Below are 11,284 nucleotides of genomic sequence, written 5' to 3' on the forward strand. Positions count from 1 at the left end.
TGTTTATCACAGAAAATAAGGTAAGATTTTCAGGTAGACAAAATGTACTTTTTTTCCTTTATGAATTTTCTTTGAAATGGGTCAATTGGACCAGAATACCATACAAGGGTTAAGACGTGGAGGGACATTACAATTAATTTATTAGGAATTAAAATACATTATGATTTAATTAGGTTATCCTCCTCTCCATAATAATGTCAGTATACCAAAATATTTCCACGTAGAAATTCCTAATAATCACCTATACTTTTATGGATTGCTTCTTTGGATAAATGTTATTACGTTATATAATTTTTTGGGGACAAAAACAATCATACAAATCATTTCCAATGTCAACAATGAACCTACTCAATAAATAATGTTTTATTTGAATATTTACTGCAAAGAGCCAGTATCATTTACTGCATTTTCTTTGATTATTACTTATAATTATCTGTAAAGACAAACAATGCTTTTTATTTTTTTACCCAAAATGCAGAGAGTTTGGGGACCTTTTCAGCCCTGACGGCAACACAAGTCTTAAAACCACTCACTACTGCTTGTAAAGCTTTAATGCATGGAGTGCACAGTAATAATGAAGAGAGACTAAGATTATTCCAGAGTGTTTTTTAACATTCTGATTAACTCGGAGCTTCGGGATGTTGGTGGTTGGAGAGTAAGAGGATACAGATTGGTAGTCTATTAGTGATTGAATCAAACTGAGATCGCACCTCCCCATTCCAAGGACACTATGCCCTTGACCTCAGTCTGTTGCTACGATGTCAATCAGTTTACAAGGTAACATGACTCAAAACATGGTCACTAAATAAAAGAATGACAAAGGTTGACTAATACCCAGCTGGCTATTGGGGAAAAACAACTACTGCACATCTGACGGCATGAGTGGATTTGATTGATGGCAAATGTACACAGGAATGTTGCAGTGAAGATTCAAGCTTTCTCGTTCTATTCTCTGACACTGGTTGAACGACACGGCAATGGGGACGCTTTTAACAAGAGTTTACAACAAAAAACAAAGTCTGTCCAGATAAAAGTAGTATTCAGATGGATTAGAGGTCGGTGAAGATGTGTAACTACACATAGGGCAGCATGGTGGCCTCACTGCATGAAGGTTCAGGGTTCAAATCCAGGTTGTTCCGGGCCTTCCTGTGTGTGTCTGTATGTTCTCCCCATGTTTGCGTGGGTTTCCTCCAGGTGCTCCGGTTCCCCCCACCATCAAAAAACATTTACTAGGTTCTCCAGCCAGGCACTGGCTCAGATCTGGAGTTGGTTCCCCGGGCTGGGTTAAATGCAGAGAAAGAGTTTCGCTACATGTACTGTAGGTGTATGTGACAATAACGTACCTTTACCTTACACAATTCTGAAATGGGCGTCTGACTTTGGGGTAGAATATCAACTAACTCCTGGTTAGATCTTTCCTCTCTTTGCCCATGAAGGACTTATCAATCGCTGAGTTTAGTTTCCTTCCTCTACTCTCCCCCGTAGGCTCCCACCTTTCCTCACCGCGGCTTTTCTCCCCCTTCTTCACATGGCAAAGACTTTTGTGATTTATAACCCTACTCCTGCATTCTTCCTCACCCCTTGCAACACTTGCAACACTCTGCAAAACGTTCCCTTGTCAAAAGCTTTCATTTTTTCCTCATTTCCTGCTGCTCTGCAAACTCTCTGCCTGCCTACCCTTCCTAAAACTGGCATGTAGCAGCAGAGGCCCGGCCAGATGTGGAGCATACTAACCTAGACCGTAAAGCAACATATGCTGTAAAGGCTGTGAGAGTAAACGAAATGACCTGACCATAATGACTTCAGATTGGCATTTTAAGATTAAGAATATCTTCTGGAATGGGAAAAGGATAGTAGTCATAGGGTGCAGAGATCGAGCAAAGCAAACCAAGCATCCGATGGGATTTAGCTTGTCTAGATAGAGGGAATTGTAGGACTAAGGGACTAAATCCTTTGAATGGAGAGTATTCTCCTCTCTTACTCAGAGCGAGCAAACACATGTGCTTAATATAAAACACCAGTGCCTTTGGAGAGTGAAGAGTCAAATGAAGATGGACAGGGTACATGGCTTAAGTCAAGTCACATCGGAAAGAACAAAGGATAATGGTAAAGAAGACGGATGAAGATGCTAAATTACAATTGTGCCTTAGCTGTAAGCAATAAAAATGGCGAAAGGCATTCAAGCAAAAGTGACCATGAAGGGGCAAAAAAGTGCCTCTGTGTTTGGATTTTAACTTTAAAAGTATGTTTGTACAATTACAGATACCAAGAAACAGTCATGTGAAAATTACACGGATTTGGAACTGGAAGGAACACAAACTTCCTCAGCAGGTCTTTACACAACTACACAACTACCCTGTGACCTCACAACAACTCCCACGGTCGTCAACCTAAGTTTAACTTGCCCTCTCACCCATTGCAGGATAGGGTCCAGCACCCATAACCCTTAAAGGATCAGCAAGTAAATATGAAATGACTGAATGGATGGAAAAACCCATCAGAAAACCATCCTTTATTTTGTTGTTGATGGACAAAAGACATAAATCGTCAGAGAAAAAGAGGCTTTATAGTCTGTCTTGAAAGGTGAGATCCAATTTTTCAACAAAAATCTTTTTTAAGATTTCCAAATCTTTCTTTAACTCCAAAGGTTCTACAAATTTTGATAAAAATAGAAAAAAAGGGAGTGATTAGATATTTCTATAGAGAGCATCCTCACAGCAGAAACAGGAGTTATAAAAGAGAATTTATGGAAACACCATAAACTCTTTGGTTCTCCTACATCATTTATGCTTTGAAAAAACCCTAAAAAAAATACAGCATATATATATACTATATATAATAACTATATATATTAACCTACGTCTGGGGTTAATTAGATGTTAAAAATACACAATGCTTTGGCAAAAGTTAACACTGATAGAAGCTCCATTTCGTGCTTCTTGTGAAAATCTTAAATTTGATCCTTTTGTTATGCTCAATGTTTTGTTTGTCATTGTTTGTATATATTATACTGGGGTTTGTGTGCCTGTATAACGCTGTCCAGATATATTTTGAGGATTAATCCTGAACTGATTTATTCTAATCAAGACACAGGAACAAACAGGGTGACCACATGGCAAACATATTGTGCTCCCTCTGTGGCCCTCACTTAAACAACTGGACCCCTCCTGCCAGAGCTCTCAAAGACTGGACCCCATTCATTTTTAAGATGTCAAAGTCCCCCGACTGAGTGTTGTTATCATTATTCTTTTCAATCTACTTGCCCTGGCTTGTCCCTTGAAGCTGGTGATGGATGCTTCACAAACAAACCATTGAGCTTTGAAAAAAAACATAGCCCCCCATTTCCCTAGGACCCACTGACAATGAAGGCCATTGTGACATGGCAGACCGGGCAGTACTAATATTGGAAAGCCACCCAGAATGTGATTGCACAGTGTCTGTCAGGGTAAATGGTAATGGGGATGATTAGCTAGTTGTGGTTGTACTCACGTTGGGTCTGAGGCTCGCCGCTTGTCCGTAATACTTCTCGGCCGCTTCGTTAAGGTTGGCTTGTCTGCAAAGGGAAAACAGAGAGAGGCAATCATTACTCATCTTTATTGCTCCTGGCTTTGGATGGGGCCTTGAACCCTGCGTGTTTACTGGCACTCAGGGGTCACTGAGAAAATAACAGGAGGGAAAAGAAAGAGGGGGAAAAAGCCGCGATCAAATCGCCTGTAGGTTTCTCGTTTGATAGCATCTTTCTTGATAACATCTGTGCTGAGCAGTGCACAGCAAGCACTTTCTGCTTTAATTGAATTATGAGGACAGGACATTTGCCTTATTGGGTACTTGCAAAGATAGAACTCATCAACAAACCAAGGCTGATCAAGAATATTCACAGTAAATTTCTGTTTACAGCTGGTGGGGGGAGATTGTGGTTTAACATGCTGGATGAGACGCTGAAGGAATGCAAACAGTGTGGAAACACAAATTAATTTGATCATACTATCATAACAACCAGGACAGCAGAGTAGATGGCGCAGATGAATCAAAACATGCTGCATATGCCACACTGCGACACAAAGGATTTGGGGGGGCAGATGGCTTATCGGCATGGGTCCCTGGAATCAGAACTACTTTGCTCCTGAGGACATAAAGCCTGCAGTCAAGACAGGATGTCTTATATTATGCTTTTTCTTTTTAAATCTTTTTTCATAACCTCCTTGCCTACTGTTATACACAAAGCTGTGGCTCCACTGTCGCAAGGCCTTTCCTGTTATTAATACTCTGGTATCACAGAAATATCACCTTTATGGTCCGCAGCTGCATGCTTCTCACTGATGGTAACAATTGTCTCATTGAAAACAATTTAACTTTGACAAAGTCAAGGACAGAGTCAACGACGGCTGGCTGTGGACCCCCATAAGTCGTAATGATCAAAGGAGGCAAGGCCGTAGGAACCTGTTTCATTTAGACTGTCAAGGTCTATTAAGGATCATCATCCATATGGTTCCAGATCAAAGGCAAAGCTTTTATTTTAGGATTAGGGCCTACCTAAACACATAGTATTTATGTTTGGTTTAAGACACTGTCTCATGTGTCCAAACCTTTTTTTTTTTATTCCTTAGTGATCAATGATGAGACAATGTTACAAATTTAATAACTTAAATGTAGCCTGGAAACCCATTTTTCTTGGGTCCTATTTAAAAAGTTAAACATCACATTCAAAGGAAATAGGGATTTTTAAGTCCACCAAGAGTTGCGAGTCAAACTGTGTTGTGTATTTTGGGCTATTTCTTATTCCGTAGTGAGATCCCCTGATGAATTGTGGGTATAGTAGCTTCCGTTGTTGGTGTTAGCCATGCTGCTGAAAAAATATGCTGTTGGGCTAATAAACGGTTAATATTCCGTCGCAGCCTGGGTTATCGTTGTTGTATAAACAAACATGAAGCAGGGATGAATATAACAAAGTGGTAACCCTATAACTGACATTCAAAACTAATTACTACCAGGAAAAGACATTTGTTAACACACATAAAAGCACATGTGTTAACCTCACAGTCAGGGCATCACCAACGTCAGTAGGGCTCATCCTTTGGGAACCATGAATGTCTGTACAAACTTGCATGGTAATCCGTCAGATGCAGTGGCCTTCATATGTTCACACACCCATGCTAAAGTTGATTAAAAAGAGGAATAAAACAACTTTTGGAAATTGATCTTAATGCCTTCATTCAAAAGAATTAGGAAAAGCCAACCTTTTAAGGCCACCAATTTTCTTGGTAAATGAATAATCTATTGTAAATAAATAAATGTTCTTCCTTAAAATACAAGGGGGGATATCCCTATGTTAAATTCCCATAGAGGCAGGGACATTTTTATTTTTAAAGACCAGTTATTTCATGGATCCAGGATACTATGCATCAATAAAGGTTCCCTTGGCCCCACATCATCACATAATTTTCACCATACATAGAGATTGGGATGCGGAACTTTCCATAAGATCATCTCTCAATGCAATCCGGCTATTAAGCTAATTGAAATACAACCATGCCAATCTCTATGTATGGTGAAGGGTATGTGACAATATGGCGTTAGTTAAAAATAAAAATCAACTTTAGCATGGGTGTGTAAACTTATGCAAGTCACTGTAGGTGTTATTGTGATATTTCAGTCTGTGACCAAAGTGTTGGATCAACCGACACTACCATCTCTAGAAGTCATGGTAACACGACTAAAGCAATATCTTTTGTGTAATTTTGTAATTTACAGGTTATCACAATGCATACTTCAGAAATACAGAAGAGCATGCCACTGCTGTTATTTTTCTTTAGTGAATATTTCCATCTCTGTTCCAAAAAAGCATTTTACATTCCAAAGGCGATCCAGACACCGACTCCAGTTGCTGAATTTGTCCCGACGTTATAAATGTGGGTTTCACGTCCAACCACAACCCTACGTTTGTTTGCCAGCATAATATTTAGAAAGCATAACCTTCTGAGAAAAAAATGCACAAATCTAATTATGTAATATCATTATCACATTTATAAACACACTATCAAAGGAGAACTGGAGAGTTGCCACACCATAACCAAGGGGGCAGCGAGACTTCCGAGGGCTGTCTGACTGCGGGTTCTGAGAGCACAGAAGACAATGGAGGCCAAGTAAACCACTGCCTTGGTCTAAACCCGAGGAAGAGTCAGAGTCAGGCTACAAGAGCACCGGGATATCAAGAAGGATGGGAAAAGGGGGTAGGAAAGAAATAAATTCCCCCCAAGGGAAAGAATTCTTAACCCTTGTGTTGTCTTCACGTTAACCATGAACTTGGCCTTCTAGGTCAAAATTGAATTGTTTTTGTGTTTTTCCGTATTTCTTTTGTCACTTTTTCCATGCTTTTGGTGCTTTTAAAAAAAACCTGAGCTGTTTTAATAATAGGTTTTACACTTATTCTTGGAATTCATGGTCAACAAACCTCATTTGTTTCAAATTATATGTACGTTTTTAGTTAAAAAGACAGAAATTATGAATTATTTTGACTCATAGTTAAGATCAGAGGATGTAATGTCAAAGTTTAGCCCGGATACTGTTTTGAAACCATAAAAAAAAAAAAAAGAATTCAGATTATATATGATTAAATCAACCCCCCCAAAAAATTCATTAATGTCACCTGAAGAACATATGGAATCATCTATGTTATTTTTGGGCAATTTGGTTAAAAGAAATTTAATATTTTTGATATAAAACACAAAAACGGGTCAATTTGACCCGAGGGCAACACAAGGGTAACCCTATTTCAAATCAGCAACTCAACCCCTGATATTTTTAGCCTGAAATCTTGTTGTCTAAAGATGGTCTACACATACTAGACATTCACAAATCACACCACAGACAGAATTACTTAAAGCATGACATTGTTGGATATTAATGACTGAATGAACAAATTGCGTTTTCAACAACAGTCAGATATTTGTGCTTAAACTGCAGCTGTCCCATCTGTCTTGAGCACAAAATTGCATTTTTTTTGAGAGTAGGATTCTCTCTGTTAGAATGTTACACTGAACACAGACATCTTCCCTAAGGGTAGTACTGTATGTGCAGTACACCTAATGTAACTTGATTCGATCTAGTCATTTTATTACCATGACAAGATTATCAAATTAAACCATTTAAACCAATGTGTATACTGTACGTTTTGCACCAATTGGCATACCTAATATCATGACATGCTAGAAGAATACAAAGTGGATATTTCAGATATGGTATTTTATATTATTACTAGTGCAGTGCCTGTTAAAAATGTGCCTGTTTGGATCGGGCCGATTGCTTGGCCTGTGGTATTGCTGTTTGTAGAATTTATCAAAACCAAACTGTACCCCAAAATTACTTAAAGAAGGACCCTCTTGATACCCTACTACTAACTTACTGATTTAACTGACAGAGAACGCTGCAGATTAAAAATGTAATCCCAAAATATTACAGTAAAAATGTGGAGTAACCAGACATTAGCCTTATAGACTAATGGCACTGTATTACCCACCCAGTCAACACATATCTGCAAAAATCACCACGTAGAAAGGCACCTGTCATGTTTGAAATCCATCAGACTAACGGTTTGTGAGATAACACAGACAGATAACTGTAAGTGCATAACTAGTCTGAGTGTGTCTTTTGGTGATTTGTTTCCGCACGGCTGTCTGTGAATATACAGATTTGAAGTCGCTGTATGATGTAATTTTTGGCTTTCACAGAGATTTGACACATTGACATCCCACTGGCTTTACCATTAACCAACCTTTCCTGTCCTACATTCAAACTATAAACACCATAATAATTGTTCAAAGGAGGAAGAAGGAAATTATTAGTTTGGAAACAAAATAGCCAAAAAACCAAGGGCCCAGGAGGGTTATAAAAACGACATTTGCACATCTGAGAGCATCTGCCCTTCCTTTTAATCTCTTCCCTTCCCCCGTGTAGATTCACTCGTGTCCCAACCAACCGAGGGCCTTTCCGCGTCCGTGTCCAAGACAAACACATAAAGAACATGAGCTGTGGAGGAGTGAGACCCCATGCCAAGCAGGTGGGGAAAAGTTCAGCCCGAGCACAGCTTGAGGCTCTCCTTAGCAGCCAGGGGTCTTGACCCTGGAAGAGGCCTTCAATACTGAAGGCTGTTGGTGGTGAAGATCCTGCATGATCAGAGCTATGCATAAAACAGCTGGGTAAAGATCTTACATACAGCTGTGTAGCAACTCTTTACTCTTGGGTAAAGCAACACCAAACTCAAGATTCAAGACATTTTAGGAAACTTTTGCCAAGAGTTACATGTGAAGATTGATACTGTACAATTTTGTGTGACCATACACTAAATATGAAAATACAGCCAGCAGGTGGTTAGTTTAGCTTAGCTAGTGTTACATATCCAGACCTATCTTCGCAATTCGATTTAGAGCTGCTGTGTAATTCCACACCAAGGGGGAAAAAAACACGGGTTTATTTGTATTTCTTTAACCGATCGCAATTGTCTTGGGTGGTGCTAGGCCCAAGATGCAGCGACGGAGCCTGTGTCGGGAGGAATCTTGTTATATTGGAACATTTTCACGTGGGGAGGAAAGCACTTGCGCGACAATGGATAAAGCCCGGAAAAAGAAAACGCGTCATAAAACCATAAAAGACATAGACTTTTACTGATTAAAAAGACAAACATAAGTTAATCAATGGTGCCCAAGAGTCACTGGACTCGGTAAAACCATGGAAAATTGAATTGCTGTAAGTGGCTCTTTAATGTTATGGAACATATCACAGAAGCTCATGTGTAGCGGAACGGATTGGTAGATCGGTCAAGACAAAATGTCTGCGTCTACCCTCACTAGCTTATTGCAGACGACAGGCCAAGCTTGGAATGTGAAACCTTTTCCTTAAAGGAATACGCCACCGTATGTGGAAACAGGGTTATTCATCATCTCCTGTAAATTTATATAGGCGATTAAATGCATTTTTGTCTCAGTGCTTAGCTTAGCGAAGTGAATGGAATCATATGTTGTCGTTTAGCATGTCTACAATTGAGTAAAAAATGGCCCAACAACAACAACAACAAAAAGCAGCATCATGAATATTAGCGGGTTATTTTTCCTACAGTAGACAGTGAATGGCGAGGAACATGGCGGGTTTTGTGAGAGACGAAGAGGATGACTTCTCAGACAGTCAAGACAGTTGTGTCACAGCTACCGAGGATTTCTCAGCGTTGATCCATCCTGTAGTCCTCAACTTTTTGACCAAACCAAAATGCATTTGCCCTCCGATACAATTATAGATTGGTGAATAACCCTATTTCGACAAACAGTGGCATATTCCTTTAACCGTTGAGCAAACGTGCAAAAACGTCCCTGTTAGACAGTAAATGTTCATTTGCATGCAACATATGCTATTATGCAACATATGCCTTCTAAATCATTTACACCCATTCACTGAAAAAACCAAGCAGACCTGCCTTATTGCACAATCAAAATCTTTGGGAAAACTTGCCATTTTCATCGTGTAGGTTGCTAGCTTAAAAATTGTTGTTGTTTTCTTGCTTGGCGACGGGGATTTTGAAAACAATAACACACAGATAGTGGAAGGGAAGAAGAATTCTGTGTGAAATAGAGGGCCATTTGCAGGATTAAATGCACAGACTACACCCTGTGAGTCAGACTAAAGCGTGCTAAAGTGTAAAAATGACACGTTTGGTTTTACATACTGGGGCTGCAGTCAGGTTATATCAGCTTTGTTATTCCAATATCAGCTCTGTTATTCTAACTTGGGGCTGTTTATGTAATATTCAAATGATTCCATTATGCATGTAGCCTAAATTACTTTTTTCTGTTATGAATTTGAAGCAGTCTGTCAACAAGTAAAACCTGTTAAAGCAGGGTATATCCTGTGAAATCACTTAATTTGATTGTATCAGTGTAATACTGGATTTTATTTACATGTTACTACTATGGTAGTTACACCTCTGTAGTTCTTTTCACCATGTGGGAAACTCCGGATTTCACACGTGAAGGAGTCTCCATATCGACATGTCCCACATTTTTTACACTTTGATTTGTGTACAGCTTCAACCAACAATACATACCGTGTTAATTAGTGACCACTGAAGGTGCTGGTGGGCCAATTTTGTTACATTTGAACAGAACCAGGCGATCCGTTTCCCCCAGCTTCCAGTCTTTACGTTAGCTACTCTAACTGTGGTATAGGATTTCTCCCCTAACTTTGGGAAAAAAACTATTCCTTTAAAGAGAACTATTTTCTTTCAGCAGGGAGCTTTGATTTAAAAATCCCTGAGTTACCCATGATTTGTTTAAAGAAGGAAATCTCTACACTGAGTCACAATGTATCATTTTGTAGGTTTATTCAGTCAATTGGCCGGCCCACTGTAAGTTGGCAGGTGGCTGTATTTACAAATTTCCACTCCATAGCTTGTGTGTAGAAACACAACAGCTTGTGGGCTGCTAAAGCTCTGCCGCTCAGGCCCATCAGCTGAATCTTTAACTAATTTGGAAGCAGACCTTCAAGTTTGAGCGGGGGCCACATGAGAAAGAGTGAGATAATGTGAGAGAGAGCATATGAAGACAAACCAGCAGCTCTCGGGCTGGCAGTGGCAACTAAAAGAGGATTACAAAGTACAGCCAAGTAAATCACACTGGCTGAGGAGCAGTGTAAGCTCCTGGATAAACCGTGCAGACAGAAGACCTCCCTCTCTCTAATACACAGCCTCCTTGCTACTCCATGGAAAACTGTGGCCCACCCATCTCATATAGTGTCTTTATGCGTGTGCCGTAGCTATGGAAATCCTCAAAAATAGAATAGTTCATATTGAAGCCTCACCTGAGCATGTGGGCTGCACTGAAGACCACGTCAAACTCCCCGCTGTCGAGGCGCGCGGCTTTCTCTGCCATCTCCGCTGCTTCCAACAGCCGGGACTCTTCCAACAAAAACTGACCTGGACGGGACAGGAGAGGAGAGAACAGCACTGCTGTTAAACTGCTGAGGGTTCCCCACAGAGGGATACACAGTGTGCAAGTGTTGCCTTTGGCCCCGGTAGAGTGACAGCCTGGTCTGCCCCTGCAATACTATGCTGAAACACAAGATATGAGCGAAACATACCATCACTCTTTGACCATCTCTCAGACCCATTTGTTCAGACTAGCCAACCTCAATAGATCTGTTTCTTTAGGAGGAAAATGTTTGTCGCTGAAGGTTTGTGTCTGATTATCGGCACGGCTGTGTTTGCAATCAACCTGCAGAATAAGATGGGATTGCAGAAGCT

At 40.1% G+C, this 11,284-nt stretch overlaps 1 protein-coding gene across 1 annotated transcript in view; it reads right to left on the reverse strand.

The window, feature by feature from the left end:
• tmtc2b (transmembrane O-mannosyltransferase targeting cadherins 2b) overlaps positions 1–11,284 on the reverse strand; it is a gene marked incomplete at its 5' end in the record, with an annotated part of 115,741 nt that overhangs the window by 3,817 nt on the left and 100,640 nt on the right. Inside the window, 2 exon segments of the mRNA XM_032523321.1 lie at positions 3,490–3,553; positions 10,843–10,957. Coding sequence (XP_032379212.1) covers positions 3,490–3,553; positions 10,843–10,957 — 179 coding nt within the window.

The sequence above is a fragment of the Etheostoma spectabile genome, chromosome 8 (assembly GCF_008692095.1).
Source record: "Etheostoma spectabile isolate EspeVRDwgs_2016 chromosome 8, UIUC_Espe_1.0, whole genome shotgun sequence".
Lineage (NCBI taxonomy): Eukaryota > Metazoa > Chordata > Actinopteri > Perciformes > Percidae > Etheostoma > Etheostoma spectabile.